At 42.6% G+C, this 21,487-nt stretch overlaps 1 protein-coding gene across 2 annotated transcripts in view; it reads right to left on the bottom strand.

Annotated features, from left to right (window-relative positions):
- The window catches only part of STARD13 (StAR related lipid transfer domain containing 13), a 393,039-nt gene that overhangs the window by 292,919 nt on the left and 78,633 nt on the right, over positions 1-21,487 (bottom strand). For both annotated transcript variants that reach the window (XM_050937154.1, XM_050937155.1), the window contains exon 3: positions 1,300-1,333. In XM_050937154.1, coding sequence (XP_050793111.1) covers positions 1,300-1,333 — 34 coding nt within the window. The remainder of the gene's footprint in view (positions 1-1,299; positions 1,334-21,487) is intronic.

The raw sequence follows: 21,487 nt of genomic DNA, 5'->3' as shown, positions 1-21,487 counted from the left end.
ACATTGGCGGTAAAAGTGATTCCCTCATCTATATCTACCAGAGTTAAGATAGCCCTTGGAAAAACAGAAGATGCAATTTGGGAACAAAAGGAAAGGGGGCAGATGCTAATTTAAACTAGAAGAGATCACAGGGTTAGAGGACATGTTCAAACCAGTTCCCTAACCAGATAAAGAGGAGAAGTAGGGTAATATGGAGACAAAATCATTAAAACAAAGATCCACAATTGTTTTATGTTTAATCAGCATGTGTTGCATATTCACTGTACTTTGCACTGTAAAGGAAATTAATTTTTTTCTGATTTGTGCAGATACAGAAATCTCATACTTCATGATTTTTAAAAGGGTTCTAACAGACATAGGGTTATGTGACAATAAGGATTCACCAAGTCATTCTTTGGGCTTCTTTGCAAAATTATGGTTACTGTTATTAAATACCAATATCACTTTTGAAAACACCTGCCGTTTTCTACATTTCTTCATTGCTCTCAGTTACAACATATTAAAGAACTCTGGACTTAGTTCAGCAAAGCACTCATGCATAGGCTAACATCTCAATGAAATCAATTGGACTCATGAAGTCAATAGAATTTAAGCATATGTTTAAGTGCCATGCTGAATGAGGACCTCTGTGCACACAGATGCATATCCAAACCTTTCTTTAAGCTCCTAGCAGTCACACTGAGTGAGTTTGGATTTCTAAGTATTTATTTCCACAAGTGTAATGACTATTGCGATGAACTTGGGTGCCTCACATAAAATTAATTACAAGAGAAATAATTTCCCATGTACTAATCAAATAAGCAGATATCGTTAAGACTTAATGGCCACATAAGTCTGACAGTGATCCCTCTTTAATGTCCCATAAATGATTTGCCAAAGCCCTAGCTAAATAAATACACTTTAAATATTGGCAAGAAAGAGGCCAGATTCTGGCATACTGTCAAATTCCACATCACTAACACCGACTCTCTAGAAATATATTTTACTTTATCATATTATTTCAGAAACCACTTTACAAGTTGTAAAACCAAAGTAGCAGAATTTGCAACTTCCCTATGGCCTAACAGTGACTAGAGAAAATATATACACCATGTTCATGGACAATAGTACAAAACTGTCCAAAACAACAGCACTGAAAAACATACAGAACCCAAGTCTAGTATAAATGTCAGATGGAACCACTGATGCTCCATCAAGATGTATATTCTTTTAACATGTCTATCTTATTTCTCGAGAAACTTTCAATAGGGTATAATTTGTAAGCAGCAGAATGTCTTTTACAAAAGACTATGGACTTACCTGCTTTCTCTTTGCTCAGCTTCTGAGACAACACCTGTAAGAAATAATTCTTTTTTTAGTTTAGCAAGAATACATTTTCCCAAAAGGTTCAAGATACAGTTTTATGACAAAAGTAAGAACAGACTTGAAAACGTCGCCATCTTGTTTGGGTCAGTACAACTCATAACTTTTAAATTAAAGGCCCTGGGGACAAGATACGCTTAATTTTCACCCAATTTATGTACAACCAAAAGACTGAACTGATCCTTCTGGATACTAAGAAGATTCCAGATGAGAACTTCACAGAATCTGCTGTTTGCTTGAGATGCACCCACTTCCATATCTTGCTATTGTGCATTCTTTGGTCCTGCTACATGATAATCATCTGCACCTCTATCTCAGAAGCACTAAACTGCTACATTGCCTCATCCATTAAATGCTGCCTCTCCAGCCTTGATGAGGATCACTCCATACAAATTTAACTTAAAAAAAATGTATCCTCAGCTCTTAATTTGTATACAAGTTTTACTGAAACACCAGAAAGCTCCTCCCTTAAATACAAAATGTAATCAAATTTTTTACTTTCAGAATAGAAAAAAAAATCACTCTTTCTAGGTGAGGCAGCATGGAGTTGTTTTCCCATCCTAGGAAATACTGCAAGGTAATTTTACTTTGTAAAAGCTCCATTATGATCACAGTTTAAATTTTGTACAGCAAAAGTGGTCAAGGCTAGGTTGGGTTTAGCTTAGCATGGGAGTGAGATTTAATATTTAGTTAATGTATTAGCTAACTCTGACCTAACCTCAACCACTTTTAAACCACATGGACAGAGCTGGGTTCTAATTAACCATGTTTACTAACTACATACAAATATATAAGGCCTAGCTACATATATACATTGATACTATGTTAGGTCCTGGGGGCTTCTACAACAGAAGACAAGGATGCCCTCTAGAGAGCTCACAAACTATTTAAAAGGATACTACCCAATTCCTATGCAGTACAGGCAGGAGAACTAGCTGGTTGTAAGCTCAATCCAGTGATTTAGCTGATGGTGCTCAATTGGAGACAGCAACTGGAAGCAATGTTGAGACAATATCACTGTTATCGCTTATATATGCAATGTACGGATCCTTGTTAAATCCCCAAAAGCTGTTGGATGATGAGATACAAGCAGTGGCCAGAACTCTTTTCCACTTACATTTGGTTAGAAGGTTGCAACCTCTTCTGGAGCTGAAACTCATTCCCATTATCTAGGATTTTGTCAACTCAGGATCAGACTATAGCAATGGACTGAAAGCTTAAGTCTGTGCAGAAATGGAAGCTGATGCAGGATGTGGCCACCTGCTTTTGGAGCAGTGTGTCTCACTGGGAGCATGGGAGCACATTATACCAGCACTTTATGATCTGCAATGAGCTTCTAGATGAAATCTGAGCTGTGTATGTCAGCCTGAAAAACCCCTACATGGCCTTAGACTTGCCTGCTTAACAGAGCACTGCTCTCCTTGAGCCACACTCTCACAGAAGCAATCAGTAGAGGTGGTCAAGCTAGAGACTTCCTCAGTTTCAAAGGGTCAGCACTGGTGGTATTCTGCATAAAGAGCTCTCAACTTTGTAAGGGTACGTCTACACTATGGGATAATTCCGATTTTACATAAACTGGTTTTATAAAACAGATTGTATAAAGTCGAGTGCACGCGGCCACACTAAGCACATTAATTCAGCGGTGTGCATCCATGGTCCGAGGCTAGCGTCGATTTCCGGAGCGTTGCACTGTGGGTAGCTATTCCGTAGCTATCCCAAAGTTCCCGCAGTCTCCCCCGCCCCTTAGAATTCTGGGTTGAGAGCCCAGTGGCTGATGGGGCAAAAATCATTGTCGCGGGTGGTTCTGGGTAAATGTTGTCAGTCATTCCTTCCTCCAGGAAAGCAACAGTAAACAATCATTTCGCGCCCTTTCCCCCTGGATTGCCCTGGCAGAGGCCATAGCACGGCAACCATGGAGCCCATTCAGCTTTTTTTTTTTTTTTTTTTTTTAACAGTCACCATGTGTGTACTGGATGCCGCGGACAGAGGCGATACTCCAGCGCTACACAGCAGCATTCATTTGCTTTTGCATAATAGTAGATGTCTGTTACAGCTATCCCCCTATTCCATTTTGTTTCTTACAGCTGTCCCCATACTCCATTTTGTTTTTGTTCTCCTCCTGTGGCCGCCCTTCCCTGGCTGTTAAGTTGTTTACCAGGGCCAGTGCCCTTCTCAAAGGGAGGGCCCCTTAAGTTGTTTAACAAGAGCCATTGCCCTTCTCAAAGGGATGGCCACTTGTGCTGCGTGCTAAATGGGACCACTGCCCTGTTCAAAGGGTTAGTCCTGTTATCACCTCGTTGAACCTGGGCTCGGTGTAGGGCAGGCAATGTCCAGAGCTGCAAGACCTATTGTGTTTTTAAGATCCTGGGCATGAGTCATAGGCCTCATGTGCTTTTGAGTCACCTATTGCACAGGACTCTGCCCAGACATGTTTCTGTGCTTAACCTGCAGTTTTTTCCCTGTGCCTCCTCCCCTGTGACAGAGGGAGCCTATCAGGATTACTGGAGGGAAACTGCCTGAGTTTGCCTTTAAAAATAGACATTTTTGAAACAAACATCAGAAAGGTTCCTGCATTGCTGCCTGGTCTGATCAGCCAGGGGTTTTGGGGGGTCCTTTCTCTGCTCTCGTTTTATTTTTGAGCGTACCCCTAGTTTTTTACCCCCCCCCCAAAGAACGAATTGCTACCTGAGAGATCTCCTGATTATTGAGACTGTACCAGAGCCCTCCTTGCTTCTTCTGATGTTGCTGCTGCTTCTGCCTTTGCTGCTGCCTTGGGGACTGGTAAGAATCCCTCTGTAAAACTTTCCCTACTTTTATTTTATTATTTTAGCTGCTGGCTCTGTTTCCCCCAGCACACAGACTCAAGCTAAACCTTGGTCTGTGTCTTAAAACATCTCTTAAACTCCGCGGCGCTTTGCCACTAAAAATAAGTTTGTGCTGCTGCTAAGCTCTGCTCCTGTGGGCTTTGCCTCGGGGCTCTCTGCTTTCAGCTGTATCCACTGCTAAGCTGCAGCCACCATCCCTTGGCTTCCTTGGGAGTTGTATCCTGGGCACATACCACTCTGCCCTCTGTGACTTCCCCATAGCATAAGGTGCACCATAGGTTTTGTTTTTTTAGTTTAATAAGTCATAGTTTGTTAAGATTGTAGAGCTTGTAAGTTCACCTGCCTTGTTATAGTTTACTGTTTTGTTGCTCTGTATAGTTGCTTGTTATAGTTTTGCTTAGAATTGTGATATTTGTTGTTTTGCCTAGACGTTGGCTAAGATAGATAAGGTTTTTGCTGCTTAAATTCATCTTCCCGCTGTCCCGATCTCTCCCTGAACTTTCCCGTGTCTGTTTTTCCCCCACTCCAATCTCCCCCTCTGTGTGCTTCTCCGTGTCTCCGTGTTATAACCCTTTGCTGCTTCTCCCCCTGTATAACTTCCCAAACCCTTTGCTGCTTTTTCCCCCGCATCTGCACTCTCTCCGAACTTCCCAACTCCTTGCTGCTTCCCCCCTCCCCGCGTCTGCATCACCCTCCGAACTTCCCAAACCCCTTGCTGCTTCTCCCCCTGTGAAACTTCCCAAACCCTTTGCCGCTTTTTTTTTCCTTTGTTTTTGGTGTCCGCTTGTTGCTTAAACCTCTCTCTAGCCCTTCTTTACACTTCCTCCGCTGCCCCTCCCCTACCGAAGATCACCATCACACTGCTCCATTGTCCTTACCCTGCAGGGCTTCAGAGTCTCTCGCTGCTTCCAGCCGCACTCTCCTCTGATCAGTTGCCACTAATCATTCACTCCCCTCCCCCCTCCTGTTCACAAATTAAGTCATTACTTTTCTTTTATACGGTTACATTGCATAATTTCACTTATCACCCATATTGTATTATTGCACTGTGATTCACATTTTACTTGTAATTATAACACCCCATTGGTTGCTTCCACTTTTCTGATATACTTTGTATTTGCATTGATACCATTGTGTTACATTGTGTATAAGGCCACTAACCACTTAATACATTCTATCTAAGATTGTTTACCATTTTATATAGAAGCTACCATTTTATTTTGCATTTCTTTTTGATATGCTTATTGACTGTACTGTATCCCATTGTGCTGAACCCCTCTTACTGTATCCCACTGTTAGAACTCCCCACACTGTTCAATAAGAACCCCTCCATCGTCTATTGTAAACACCCTATACACCCCATCCCATCGTATTTCATTGTTAAATTCCCACCACTTCCTTTTTCCTTTAATAAAAAAATTAATTGGCACCCCACCTGTGTGTTAATTGCTCCCCAAGATCCCATATACCTGCAGGCAGGGACAGTAGAGATGGTTACCAGTCGTTCTGTACTGTCTGCTGCCAGTGTAATTTGGCAATGAGATGACGGTTATCTGTCCTTCTGTGCTGTCTGCTGCCCCTGGCTGAGATCGGCCGGGGGCGCAAAAGCAAAACTGGGAATGACTCCCCGAGTCAATCCCTCTTTTATGGTTTCTAAAAACAGAGTCAGTCCTGCCTAGAATATGGGGCAAGTGTACTAGAGAACCAGTGTATCAGAGAGCACAGCCACCCCGTGTCAGATCCCGCAGAAATGATGAGCTACATGCCATTCACGGGGGTCGCCCCTGCAACAACCCCACCCGTTGCCTCCTCTCCTCCCCCAACCTTCCTGGGCTACCGTGGCAGTGTCCCCCCCATTTGTGTCATGAAGTTATAAAGAATGCAGGAATAACAAACAGTGACTTGTTAGTGAGATAAAATGAGGGGGAGGCAGCCTCCCGGTGCTATGACAGTCCAGGCAGGACATTAAGCGGTGCGGGGGAGAGGAGCCCAGCATGCCGCTGCTATGATAGTCCAGGCAGTACAGAATCTTTTCTTTACACAGGAAAGGGAGGGGGCTGATGGAGCTCAGCCCCCAGTTGCTATGATGAGGATGGTTACCAGCCGTTCTGTCCCATCTACTGGGAATGACCAGGAATCATTTCTATTTTTACCCAGGCGCCCCTGAGGCCAGCCAGGGGTATTCAGTGGTTATCAAGCATGTACCGTCTGCCACCATGTACCGTCTGCTCTTCACTGCTGCAGCATCGCGTCTACCAGCAGCATTCAGTAAACATAGGGTGACATTGAAAAAAGTCAAGAAACGATTTCTTTCCCTTTTCTTTCACGTGGTGGGGGGAGGGAGTAAATTGACGAGCTATACCCTGAACCACGCTGGACAATGTGTTTGAACCTACAGGCATTGGGAGCTCAGCCAAGAATGCAAATACTTTATGGAGACTGCTGGGGACTGTGGGATAGCTGGAGTCTTCAGTACCCCCTCCCTCCCTCCCTCCCTCCATGAGTGTCCATTTGAGTCTCTGGCTTCCCGTTAATGCTTGTCACACAGCACTGTGTAGCCTGTAGATTTTTTTTTTCAAACGCTTTGGCATTTTGTCTTCTGTAACGGAGCTCTGATAGAACAGATTTGTTTCCCCATACAGCGATCAGATCCAGTATCTCCCGTACGGTCCATGCTGGAGCTCTTTTTGTATTTGGGGCTGCATTGCCACCCGTGCTGATCAGAGCTCCACGCTGGGCAAACAGGAAATGAAAATCAAAATTTTGCGAGGCTTTTCCTGTTTACCTGGCCACTGCATCCGAGTTCAGATTGCTGTCCAGAGCGGTCACAGTGGTGCACTGTGGGATACCACCCGGAGGCCAATACCGTCGATTTGCGGCCACACTAACCCTAATCCGATATGGTAATACCGATTTTAGCGCTACTCCCTTCGTCGGGGAGGAGTACAGAAATCGATTTAAAGAGCCCTTTATATCGATATAAAGGGCCTCGTAATGTGGACGGGTACAGTGTTAAATCGGTTTAACGCTGCTAAAATCAGTTTAAATGCGTAGTGTAGACCAGGCCTAATTCTTGCCTATCTCTGGGCAAGGTCTGAATTAGGGCAAAGTCTATCTATGTTTCAAAGCTACTGGAGAAAGTTGAGATGTATTTGGGACTGAGGTCAACTATCTAATACCTGGTTTTATTTGTTTTGTTTAGTTTGTGCTTTTAAATTAGACAGAGCACTTAAATCCATGAATAAGTACTTTCTCAGTGTGTATAAATCATCCTCAGTTTTAGTGTTCTTGCATAGCCCTAGAGGCACCAGTTATTTTACAATCAAGGTCAGGATACAACAACTTCCAATGTTTTTTTAGAACAGCATACAACAAAAGATGCAAATTGTAGTTGGAGCAAACCCAGATGGCAACAGAAATCTGCCAGATTAAAAGTGATTTATGGAAATAGTAATAGTATGGCACTATATAACTGACTGTATAACAAAACACATTTCTTGGAGCACTAGCATCCCACCTGAACTGCATGCCAATATCCAATCAAATCCACAGAAAGCATGGACTAGGCTAGTGCAAGGTTCCAGCACCTGCTGTTCTGAATAATTAAGAAATAATTCACTAACAACTCCAGCTGTAGTAATTTTGCAAGTGGAAGTGTTAAATAGAAGCCAAAGACAAATATCTTGCATTGATAAAACTATTTACCTGAGCTATAAAAAACAAAATACAGAAATTGGGAGTTTACAGATAGACATTGGCCTCGGTCCTCCTCTCGTACCACTTTTACACCAGTGACCTCAATGGATTCACTCCTAATTCACCTCTGTCAGAGGAGATTCAGACCCACTTTGTTTCATGATCACAGGTCATTGATAAAGTCTGGTTTATGGAATCTGAGAAATGTATGATGAAGGGTGGGGCCCCAAGTTCATTTGGGGCCACTGTGGAATTAAGTTAAACTCAGAGTTCTTGGTCTTCTAGTTCCTAGAAAAGGAAAGGACGTGTAATATGGGAAACTCGAGTGGGAGGTCATTCTCTAGCTCTGTCTTAAAGCACTTGGAGTATTTGTGTCCGTTATCTCTCTGCTTTGAGAACAGCCAACAATTTAGTAGACAGCTCCTCACCTGTTGGGTCTATTGTCTGAGAACATTGATCCCTACTCCACTGGCAGCTGTGTCTAGTATGATCTCTTCTAGCTCACTCTTGGCAAAGTCCTGGCTGCCAGGCCTTTCCCAAACCATGCTAAGCAGGAGAAAGAAAAGTCTTGGTTCAGCAAGATACTTTAAAACAAGTATAACTTTAAGCATCTGATTGGTCCCATTGAAGCCACCTTTCTGAATCAGTGAAATAATATTTGGGGTGTTCGGCAAAAGAGAGGAGGAAAGATGAAGATTCACAGTGTGTGGGGAGGTAAAGAAAAGGAGATTGTGTAGATGCATCCCCCACCTCAAGAATAATCCAAAATCCTAAAGATAGCCCTGAAAGCAATTTCGCATATATAGATTATGCAAACAAACAATTAAGATTATGTAGAAATGAGGCTTGGAGGAGATAAATCCATCAATGAAAACAGATCAACATGCTCATCAAAATTTTTTTTCCTCAAATATACACATGATCTCTGACATGCATAAATAGTGTGGCCATGAAACCCACATGCTACAACTGGATTAGATGATATGTAAGATTTTGTCCTAGCAAGCTTCTTGTCACATAAAAGCTTTTTTTGACAACGAAAATGACTACGAAATAGGAACTCTAATGGACTCAGGATTATTATAATCTGCAACAGCACAATTATTCTGCAATGCTAGCTAGTCCTGTAACTTCATCTGCTGCTTTCACAGAAATAAAAATTACATTTGTGTTCAAGAATTTTACTTCCCTCTTCCCACGTCAAATTTCATTAGTTATTAGCCATTTTAAATTCAAATTGCAAACATTTCAAATCTGACAGTGGTATTTGAGAACATATGTCAAACTCCAAGCACTGATTCCAAGCAAATCTCTCCCTCAAAAGAAGAGGAAAAATAATTAGGTTATTTGTACAATACGAAAGTGACTCTTCCGACATTTAATAAAATGCCCAGAACTTCATTCAACATGGATAGGGACTCAAAAATTGTTATCTAATAAACCCTGGCATTTTGACAGCCCACTTGATATCTGAAGCTAATAAAAACAGGGTTTTCTATTCTATGGGTTTACATTCTATGGAAAAAAATTGCAGTACAGTCATGAAGCATAACGTTGTCTGAAGATGGCATATGATACAGTTGGATGACTTTTCTTGTTTATTAATAATTATAGAAAGACATCACTTTTAACTTTGCTTGGAATAGAGAGACTGGAAATCATGCTTGTTGTTAATATTATTGATTAAATAGTCTGCTAGACATTAATTTAAAACTATACATATATATACCCAGTTCTAAAGGAGCAATCTAGAAATTCACATACAACACTGAGTCACCAGATCAGCATTTTTGCTAGACATTTTTACAAGATTGATATAAGAAGAAAAAAAAAAAGAAAATGCAACAGATATTAGGACTATATAATTGCACAAAATAAGGGACATTTGCCAAGATCCTCAAACTCCTAAATACCTTTGAGGATCTATGCCTTTGTGTCTTAATATCTTCTGACACTTCTAAGACAAGTCATTCAGTCAGGATTCCATCCTGCCCTCCAATGAGTGGTATAAACACCATCAGGCAGTTTTTCAATACACATGCTGATCTGTACCACACAAAGAGTTGAAGCTACTAATGGATGGTAGAAACAAGCCCTAAGTAATAAGGAACAGTGTGTAACACATTACTGTACCCAAGATTTTTCTCAAAATAAAGTTTTTAAATAATATGGCATTAAGAGCATACTCTACACTGGTCAGGGAAACCATTTAGAAGGTAACACTACCATAGGACCAAATCCTGGTCCCCTTCCTTCCGTGAATAATTGACTTCAGTGGGACTATTTATGGCAGGACTAGGCCCACGGTGTCCCTCGACCAGTATCAGAGAAAATGGATCATGAACCATATGGCCTTCATTATAATAACCAACAGCTTGTTCTTAAATAAACCCATCCCCTACAGATAATCAGTGGCATTCATGTAAATTTCCAGCTGTAGGCCAAATCAGGTGCTGGTCACTGGAGACTCTGTTGCATGGCCCCATGTTAAAAAAAAATCCTGAACAAGCACTAAAAATGTTTTCTCCATATCAGCTTTTGACACAGCTGTCACAGTGACAGATGGTTAGCTTAGGAGCCTAGACATAAGGACCTAGCACACTGTTGATACTGTACAAATAATAAAAATCATTACTACTACTCTGGCTGCTATGGAAAAGTCACATGACCTGAATTTCTAACTGTCTAAAAGTCAAATCTAGATCAATACACTTGAGTTCAATGGCTGTACTCACTAGAGTAAGGCATGTAGGATTTGATCCATTGTCATAGGTGAGCAATAAAAAGATTTTTAAAAAACCACTGCAGGTATCTTTACTGGATGATCCTAAAGGCACCTTTATTGCTTTCGAAAAAGAACTAATAGAGATGTGTGCTTCTATCCTCATGGATCTAACCTGCATTCTACAATGTTATCAAAACAGAAACCTTTCATCAATGCTTATACAAAATTGAATATATTTAAGTGACAGTGTTTTAACTGAAGTCACAAACATTTTAAAACTCCAGCACTTCATATTGTTTCCCCTATATCTATGAAAAGTTTCAAGTAGCTGTCAGAGTAAGAATGTACATAAAAACAAGTGGGTTTCTCTTTCGGTGTCCTGATAAAGGGTTTAATTTAAAGACCATAAATTATTTCTTATTATAATGGCAAAGTGACACAAATTGCATTGCCCTTCCTGGTTTCTGTCTCACAGAATCCAGATTGTTACCGTGTGCAACAGCAGAAAATGGAATTAAAGTTAATATTTTAGACTGCCATTTTAAAGGCGCCTAAGGAAGTTAAACTCCCAAGTCCCATTGAAATTCAAAGTTCATTTAAACTCCCTGGAAAATTCAAAGTTCAGTTCTAAAAATCCAGAAAATTGTAAATTTTGCCTGCAAGTACAAAAGTAGAATTAGTCACTGTATGTAATTTCAAAGGCTTCAGGGTAATTTTATCATTAAAGAATGGATTTAAAAATAATTTGTTCTTTATTAATAAAGTTCTAAATACAGTTTTCTCTAGTATAATATTTTAATTGATAAGATGAAAGACAAATCCTAAAAATAAATCCTTGTACTAAATTACCCTTGTCTCTTAAAACTTGAACATAGCCTCCACTGTTATGACCTTTTTTCCACTACAAATGTTTTCTTCAAGTTCTTCCCCTGGATTTTCTCCAAGTCCAGATCAACTGTGTCATAACATTTCTTCCCAGATCTGGACCTTAGCGTCCAAAATATGGGTGTTAGCATGAAAACCTCCAAGCTTAGTTACCAGCTTGGACCTGGTAATTGCTGCCACCAGCCAGGAATTATACAGTGCCTACCTCACTGTGGTCTCCCCAAAACCTTCCCTGGGGGACTCCAAGACTCAGATTCTTTGAGTCTCACAACAAAGGGGAATAAACCATTTCCCTTCCCCCTCCTCCCCTCCAGGTGTTCCCTCCCTGGGTTCCTGGAGAGATATACAGAAGCAAGCTCCGTGAATCTAAACAAAGGGATTCTACCCTCCCTGTTTCAAGTCCTGGAAACACAAGTACCGAGAGAGCTAATCTCTCTTCCCCCTCACCCAGAAGGTATGCAAAGTCAGGCTTAGTAAATGTAACACAAAGAGATTTTCCCCCTGACTTCTTCCTCCCACCAATTCCCTGGCGAGCTGCAGACTCAATTCCCTGGAGTCCCCACTAAAGAAAAACTCCAACAGGTCTTAAAAAGAAAGCTTTATATAAAAAGAATGAAAAAAGGACATAAAATATCTCTGTATTAAGGTGACAATATACAGGGTCAATTGCTTAAAGAAAATGAATAAACAGCCTTATCCAAAAAGAATACACTTCAGCAACTACACACATGTAAATACAAAAGAAAACAATATAAACCTATTGTCTTACTATCCTTGTACTTACAACTTGGAAACAGAAGATTAGAAAGCCAGGAGATTCCTGTGGTCACTCTCAGAGCCGAGAAAAGAACAGACCAGGAACAAAGGACTCACACCCAAAACTTCCCTCCACTCAGATTTGAAAAAGTCTTGTTTCCTGATTGGTCCTCTGGTCAGGTGTTTGGTTCCCTGTGTTAACCCTTTACAGGTAAAAGAACATTAACCCTTAGCTATCTGTTTATGACAAACTGTCAGAGAAGACCAGATTTATATGGCTCTTTATCCTCTACCTACTACTACTTTGTATATATTCTGATGCACTGAATCATGCAGATATGTAATAGGTTGTTTTTAATAAACCATGTACTGGGGACAGTGGGCCAGCTCGTGTATTCATCATTGACATGAGGCAGAGATGTGGGAGCCAAGGAAACATTTAGTGCTGATGCAGTGTTTGAAGTGTTGATCAAATAGAAATGTAGCTGAAAAGGACTTAAAAATTGTCACTCCGAAATAACCTGTTAATCAGAGGGAAAAAAGGTTTACAATAAATTGAAGCAGAGTAATAATAAAGTCTATAATGATGAAAACCACTTTTAACAATATTAAAACTGCCATCAAAAGAAAAACAAAGTGAATGTAGTTTATACTAAAAGAGCAGCCATTTTAGTAAATTATAATTTATCATGTTTAAACATCAAAAAGTTCTATGATTAATTTACAGAATGGAAATATGTTGATTTTCAGCAGTTGATAATCTGGCTCATAAACTTCCAAAAATTATAACAATAGAGGCTAGTACACTTAGTACAAGGATTTACTTATAGTGCATCAGGAACATCTACCTGCTATCAGTAAAAGCAGCATAAGCAGAAAGTACTCCAAAAAAAGGGGTTTCATTAATCCCTTCCATCATACCTGTCACAACTGACTTGATTCTTTCTGTGACTTGCTGCCCTAATATTGTATTTGATTTGGTGGTTTTGTCTTGCTTTCAGAAACACTGCTTCTCTTTTACCATCACTCTGCAATACTTTTGAGAAGATCAGTCTTGATAAGCAAAAGGCTAACATGGTACATTTCACTTAATGCTGTTCCTCATGGATCTTGTTAAGTGGGATTTAGTATCATCCTACGTGCCTCTGGCCTTGACCTATTTGGCTGATGCAAGGGAACGAAGTCACAAAGTTATACGAGGATAGAGATGGCAGACACGAATGGCTAACTGCTTTGTCTGCTAAATTTGGACCCAGTCTGAATATAGTTTCAAAGTATTTAAATTATGTAACTAGTAGTAAAGTGTTTTTTTCTCTTGCTTGTATGTTGACATAATGTTCAATACATTGTATCACTGCAGATTTGTTCAAGATACCACTATAATGTGTTTATTGTGGAAACAAAATGTTCCTGTGGTTTTGTCAATAACCTAGTCCCAGATTTGGACCTTAGCGTCCAACACCAACAGGACTCCACTGGCCATCACATACAGCCCCCAGCTAAAACCCCTCCAACGCATCATCAAGGATCTACAACCCATCCTGGACAATGATCCCACACTTTCACAGGCCTTGGGTGGCAGGCCAATCCTTGCCCACAGACAACCTGCCAACCTGAAACATATTCTCACCAGTAACTGCACACCACACCATAATAACTCTAGCTCAGGAACCAATCCATGCAACAAACCTCGATGCCAACTCTGCCCACATATCTACACCAGCAACACCATCACAGGACCTAACCAGATCAGCCACACCATCACTGGTTCATTCACCTGCACATCCACCAATGTAATATACGCCATCATATGCCAGCAATGCCCCTCTGCTATGTACATCGGCCAAACTGGACAGTCTCTACGGAAAAGGATAAATGGACACAAATCAGACATTAGGAATGGCAATATACAAAAACCTGTAGGAGAGCACTTCAACCTCCCTGGCCACACTATAGCAGACCTTAAGGTGGCCATCCTGCAGCAAAAAAACTTCAGGACCAGACTTCAAAGAGAAACTGCTGAGCTTCAGTTCATCTGCAAATTTGACACCATCAGCTCAGGATTGAACAAAGACTGTGAATGGCTTGCCAATTACAGAACCAGTTTCTCCTCTCTTGGTTTTCACACCTCAACTGCTAGAACAGGGCCTCATCCTCCCTGATTGAACTGACCTCGTTATCTCTAGCTTGCTTGCTAGCTCACATATATATACCTGCCCCTGGATATTTCCATTACATGCATCTGAGGAAGTGGGTATTCACCCACGAAAGCTCATGCTCCAAAACGTCTGTTAGTCTATAAGGTGCCACAGGATTCTTTGCTGCTTTTACAGATCCAGACTAACACGGCTACCCTCTGATACTTGACAAAATATGGGGGTTAGCATGAAAACCTCCAAGCTTAGTTACCAGCTTGGACCTGGTACTGCTGCCACCACCCAAAAAATTAGAGTGTTTTGGGGCACTCTGGTCCCCCCAAAAACCTTCCCTGGGGACCCCAAGACCCAAATCCCTTGAGTCTCACAACAAAGGGAAATAAACCTTTTCCCTTCCCCCCCCCTCCAGGTGTTCCTGGAGAGATACACAGAAGCAACCTCCGTGAATCTAAACAGAGGGATTCCACCCTCTCCGTTCCCAGCCTGGAGAACAGAATTACCGAGAGTCAATCTCTCTTCCCTCCTCACCCAGAGTGAATGCAAAGTCAAGCTAGTACATCTAACACACACAGGTTTTCCCCTGACTTCTTCCTCACACCAATTCCCTGGTGAGCTGCAGACCCAATTCCCTGGAGTTCCTCACTAAAGAAAAACTCCAACAGGTCTTAAAAGAAAGCTTTATACAAAAAAGAAAGAAAAATACATACAAATGGTCTCTCTGTATTAAGGTGACAAATACAGGGTCAATTGCTTAAAAGAATTTTGAACAAACAGCCTTATTCAAAAAGAATACAATTCAAAGCACTCCAGCAACTATAGACATGTAAATACAAAAGAAAAAAAACCCACATAACTCACTATTTGATCTCTTTGTACTTACAACTGGGAAACAGAAGATTAGAAAAGCAGGAAATAGAAAAATCCTTCTCTAGCTGAGAGAGATTCAGGCAGAAGACAAAGAACTCAGACACAAACTTCCCTCCACCCAGAGTTGAAAAAATCCGGTTTCCTGATTGGTCCTCTGGTTAGGTGCTTCAGGTTACTTTTTTTTTCCAGGTGAAAGAGACATTAACCCTTAGCTATCTGTTTATGACAACAACAGATTCACAAATTACAAAAGGGGTTGATAGAGAATGATCGAGAGAGACAAGTTGCGTCAGGCAATATCTTTTATTGGACCAACTTCTGTTGGTGTGAGAGACAAGCTTTTGAGCTTACACAGAGCTCTTCTTCATGTCTGGGAAATGAATTAAATATCCCTGCAAAATACAAGTTTTGAACAGATTGTTTGCCATAAGCAGTGAACACATATTACAACGGACCATTCCTCGACACCATCTATTATAAAGAACTCAGAGAAGACCCCACCCCACATTTGACCCAGGAATTTAAAGATATCATCAAATCCTTCCCTAAACCACTCCAAGAGAAACTCTACAAACACATCCCCCAGGAATTCACCTCAAGGACCTTCTACATACTTCCTAAGGTATGTACACAAACAAGGGAACTCAGGCAGACCCATCATATCTGGCCACAGCACTCTTACTCAACGAATACCAGGACTCATAGAAACCATCCTCAAACCACTCCCTATACACCAACATCCCTTAAAATGAAACTCAAAAAGCCCCATAATAAAAATCGGTATTGCATATTCACTCTAACTCCGTCTGTCAGCAGAACGTGTCCACACTTGGGGCCCTAGCATCAGCAGCGTGGGCTGTGCACTGTGGGTACCTATCCCACAGTCCAGCTCAACATCTTCTGCCGCTAGGTCTTGTGGGAAGGCAGAGCAGATTACAGCATATCTTGGGATTTGGCTCAATGTCTCATGATACATTGCTTTCTGTCCCAGAATTACATGGGCTTTTGGCTCTCTTTTGTGGCATTTTTCAATGGCCCTTCTTTGCTGTGCACCCCAGCATCTTTGTGAGAAGGGATGGATCTCACTGCTCTCCTATGCTCTGATAACTGTCATGAAGACATAGTGCATGGCAGTGCAGTTGATCATGAAGTTCCTAATTGAAGATGACTCCCAGTTGCCTGACATGGTGTGTGATATGAATAGGAGCAACTTTAGATTGCTTTTGGCAATCACAGAACAGTTGCAGAGGGTGGACCATTGCTTTTCGGCTTGGGAAATAAGCACTGAATGGTAGGATCATATCGTCATGCAGGTGTGGGATGATAAGCAGTGGCTACAGAATTTTCAGATGTGGAAAGTTACCTTCCCGGAACTGTGCGGCGCTCGCTCCAGGACTGCGGCACAAGGACAGCAAAATGAGAGGTGTCTTATTGGTAGAAAAGCTTGTGGCAATCGCGGTGTGGAAGATGGTGACTCCAGACTGCTACTGGTCGGTCGCAAATCAGTTTGGAGTTGGAAAGTCGACTGTTGGGGCTGTATTAATGCAAGTGTGCAGGGCAATTAATTGTATCTTGCTACGAAGGACCATGACTCTGGGAAATGTGCATGAAATAGTGAATGGCTTTACAGAAATGGGTTTCCCTAGCTGTGGAGGGGCAATAGATGGCACACATATTCCAATTTTGGCACCACACCACCTTGTGATGGAGTACATCAATAGGAAGGGGTATTTCCTAATTTATCTATGATTCTATGATTCTCCATGGTGTTGCAGGCACTTTTAGATCACTGTGGGCATTTCACTGACATCAACATGGGGTGGTCTGGGAAGGTGTATGATTCACACATCTTCAGGAACACTGGCCTGTATAGAAAGCTACAAGTGGGGACTCTCTTTCCAAACCAGAAGATTACAGTGAGGGATATTGAAATGCCGATAGTGATCCTGGGGGACCTGGCACATCCTACAGCCATGGCTCATGAAACCTTAAACAGGAAACCTAGACAGCAGTATGAAGCAATTCAAGAACAGGCTGAGTAAGTGCCAGATGACAGTGGAATGTGCCTTTGGCAGATTAAAGGTGTGCTGGCGATGTCTTTATGGCACGTTAGACCTCAATGAGGATAATATTCCCATGGTCATAGCTGCATGTTGCATAATCTTTGTGAAGCTATGGGTGAAAGGTTTGCTCGGGGATGGAATGTTAAGGAAGACTGCTTGGCTGCTTATTTTGAGCAGCCAGATACCAGGGCCATCAGAAGAGCCCAAAGGGTGGCAATTCGAATCAGGGGGGCTTTCACTTTGAACATGAGAACCAGTAATTTATCACATGTAGTTTTCCTAGGAAGTAATGGTGACATTTGGGGCTTTACATTCCAGTAAGCACATGAATAAACTGCCTGTGTATGTATTGGTAGCGCCTGCTATCTCAATTTGTAGGGAACAAATAAAGATGAGTTACCATTCAAAAACTTTGCTTTTATTGTACAAAACACACACAAAACATAAAGATGCTTGGTGGGAAGGGAGGTACCAGGGAAGGGTAGACTTTCAGAGCTGTGTGTAGGTCCAGCTATCATTTTGAAAGTTGTCTGAGGGAGTGGAATGAAGGAGAAACCAAGAAGTCCAGGAAAGCAGAAAGGACTGTGCGAGCAGAGTTGGGGATGGGGGGACAGGGAAAAGAGTTCTGAATGTGCTGCAGGGGAGGGCAGGCATGCATCTACTTAGTCTGCAGCATTATTAAGTATTTCAGCATCTGTATTTGCTCCTCCATGACTTTAATCATCTGCTCAGTAGTGTCCTTAAATTCCTGATTTTCTTTTCTATCTTTCCTTTCTGCTTCCCTCCACTCTTTGCATGCCCATTTCTCCGCCTTGGAGAAGTGCGGAACCTCCTGGAACATGTCTTCTTTGCTCCGTCTTGGGCACTTTCTTATCTGGGGGAGATGCTCGGCCACTGCGTGTGGGACGTTCCTGAAGGCCACATCTGCTGAAGCAGAAGGAACGATGCATAGATGTATGATTGTTAAATTCATGCACAGCATCGAAACATTTCAGTAACATACACCTTTTGCAACAATCACTTTTTCACTGACCCTTGGCAAGCACACATCTCTATGCGCACCCAAAGCATGGTGAATGTTAGCTGGGTGGGGGGCACTCTACAAGGGGAAAATAGCATTCTTCAAGGGTTGTGGTTCAGCTGACTAGGGAAAATAATTCTAAATTTCTCCCACACCTGTCCACAGGCGGGGGAAATGAGGGTACATCTACTACATGCTTGTTGCTTCCGCCTGGGTCACTATGCTGCTCGCCTGTGTGTCACTTTGGTCCCTGCACAAGTGATTGCCAAGTGGTTTAGGAAAGTTTCCTATAATGTGAGAACAAAAAAGCAGCTCTGCCAAGGATCTTTCAGCAGAGGATTACTGAGTATCTCTAGAAAACTTTCCTGGAGATTTCTCTGGAGGATTCCCCTGAGATCTCAACATGCATCAACACCCTGTTCCGCCATGCACAGGCAACTGTCCAGCACACAGAAACACAGCCTTGTACATTTATATAGCCTGAACCACCTCCACACTACACAAACCACAGCCACTTCCCAGGCATCTCTTCTCCTGCTTCTTGATTGCCGGAGAGTAACTGCTGAGACTAGCTAGACACCTCCAGAACTGTGAACAGTTCCTGGGTGCCTGCCCCACCAGGAGCTCCACATCATTTAACTCCAGCTCTTCATCAATGACTTTGTCCTCTGGGTTAGGTCCTTTCTCCACTGCCTCCAGGTCCGCAAAGTATCCAGGGGGCTCTTGGCTGTAGAGGTGGGGTCACCACCTAGGATAGCATCCAGCTTCTTATAGAACCGGCAAGTCTTAGATGCCTCACCGGAGCAACAATTTGCCTCCCTTGCCTTATTGTACACTTGCCGTAGTGCCTTTATCTTCACCCTGCAATGTATCGTGTCCCCATCATAGCCCTTTTCGCACAGCCTCAAGAAATCTGTCTGTAGGTATCAAAATTCCTACGGCTCAAACGCAGCTGGGACTGCACAGCCTCATCTCCCCAGATACTGAGCAGATTCAGCAGCTCTGCAGTGGTCCAAGTGGGAGAGCATTTGCTGTGATAACCTGCCATGGTCGCCTAGGAAGATGCAATGAGATCTCTCCACAGTCTCCTCAAAAATTCCCAGGGTTTCCAAGGGGGAGTGGCGGATGGTTGCTTACCTGGCTGCAGGGCAGTGGAGTTCAAACTGCTGACCAGAGTGGTCATGACTGGCATTGTAGGACACCTCCTGGAGGCCAATTAAAGCAATAAAATCAAGCATGGTGTCTACACTAGCACTTTGCTGACAAAAATTTTGCACAAAAAGCCTTATGTCTCTTGTCAGGGTGGTTTTATTTTGCTGCTAAAATGGGGAATTTTTGCTGCCAAAAGTCGCATCACAGTGTTTTGTCGAGAAAGCAGCTTTTTGACAACAAAACATTGTAGTATATCCAAAGCCTCTCTCACCAACAGAAGCTGGACGAATAAACGATATTACCACACCCACCTTGTCTCTCTCATATCCTGGGACCAACACAGCTACAACACCACCATAGCTGCTGACTCTGTGGGTGCTCCAATTCAGCATCAACCAGCAATAGTGGTGCTGCAACCATAGATCAGCAGTTCCAAGGCAGCCTCGAGTAGGGTTGCCAACTCTGACTGAAGCTATTGCAGATTTTTCCCCCCCAACATGACGTAATGCATTTTCTTAAAATATTCTATTAAAATCTCCTGCTTTCAATGGTCATCCGGAGATCGATGATGATTCCAGAAGACTCCAGGCCAAGCCTGAAGGGTTGGCAACCCTAGCCCCACCCCCACTGAACAGCTGGTAGGTCGCTGTGATTATCAGCTGTTTGGAGGGCTCCGCTGAATGCAGCCCCACCCTGCCTATCAATTGTTTTGCGGACTCTGGGCTGGTTGAAACGGACTGACTTAGCCCTGCTTCAGCCCTTGGTGGGGGCCTCCTCCAGCAGCCTCAGGGAGCTGCTCCAGCCAGGGTTAGCGGTGGGCGAGGTGGGGACACAGTGCTCCCTCTGACCTGCAGAAGCCTGGTCTGATCAGCAGCGGTGAGATTCTGCTTAGCTGGGTTGCCCCGCCTCCTACCTAGATCTCCTGGGCAGGCTCCCGCTCCCAGCCAGCTCCAACTGCAGGCAGCACTAGGTGAGTCCCATTCCAGGCAGAGGAACTCTGGCTGGGGGTGGGTGGGGCCTGCTGCAGTGTCTGGAGAGGGGGAAGGGAGTACACCATGGGTGCAGTTTTAGGGGGGCACGGAGGCATTGGCCCCCAAACACAGGCAAGGTGTGGTGTGTGGGAGGGTGTGTGCATGCAGAGTCACTTCCACTGCCTTCCCCCATTTCTGCGAGTGCCAAGCTGCTCTGCTCTGCCTGGGTTGAGAGGTGTCTGTCCTCGGGAGTACCATTTAGAGGGGAAGGGGGCACTATCCTGACCCCACTGTAGTAAAAATCTGGGGGCAAATTTGTCTCTCTCATCCCTCCCCTGCACCCATGCATCCTTTATCCAAAATACTCATTTAGCACTGAAGTTAAATAGGTGTTAACAAAATCAGATAAAACACAGAGTTTTTCGAAGGGTGATTTAAAAATCCCTTCCTCTCTCCATTGCTCAGTTTTTTGTCTCTTGACTCTTGTAACCTTATCATTTCACTAGTTCTCCTGTTACATTGGTCTACAATTTGAGAAGTCATCTGCTTCAGAGATAAAATGTGATATTTATTATGTATTTTGATGTGCTGAATTCAAATATGACAATTAAAACAACTGATTGGCTACTATTTCTAAGATATTTAAGTTTTTACATTTTATGTCTATGTATATTGTGTAGATAGTGGAGTTTTAATTATCAATTGTAAACCTAGGTCTTTTCATGTGTTTATGGTTGCTTTACATGATATTTCACCTGCCCTGTTTATGTAATACTTTAAAAATGAGCAAAAGGGTTATATAAATAAAATTGATTATGAAACAAAAGGCAAAAAACTATTATGTACATAGTTTAGTCCTATTCAGTGTCTACTCGGCGCTTCTTGGCTCGTCTCTTGTATTCATTAAATGGAGCATCTCTTGTCACTGTCCAGCAATAGTCTGCAAGCATTGATGGGCTCCATTTGCCCTGATAGCCTGCCAGGAGATTCCACTGCTGTAGTCTGGAG

The sequence above is a fragment of the Gopherus flavomarginatus genome, chromosome 1 (genome assembly GCF_025201925.1).
Source record: "Gopherus flavomarginatus isolate rGopFla2 chromosome 1, rGopFla2.mat.asm, whole genome shotgun sequence".
Taxonomy (NCBI): Eukaryota; Metazoa; Chordata; order Testudines; family Testudinidae; genus Gopherus; species Gopherus flavomarginatus.
This window is presented reverse-complemented; position numbering and strand designations above follow the sequence as displayed.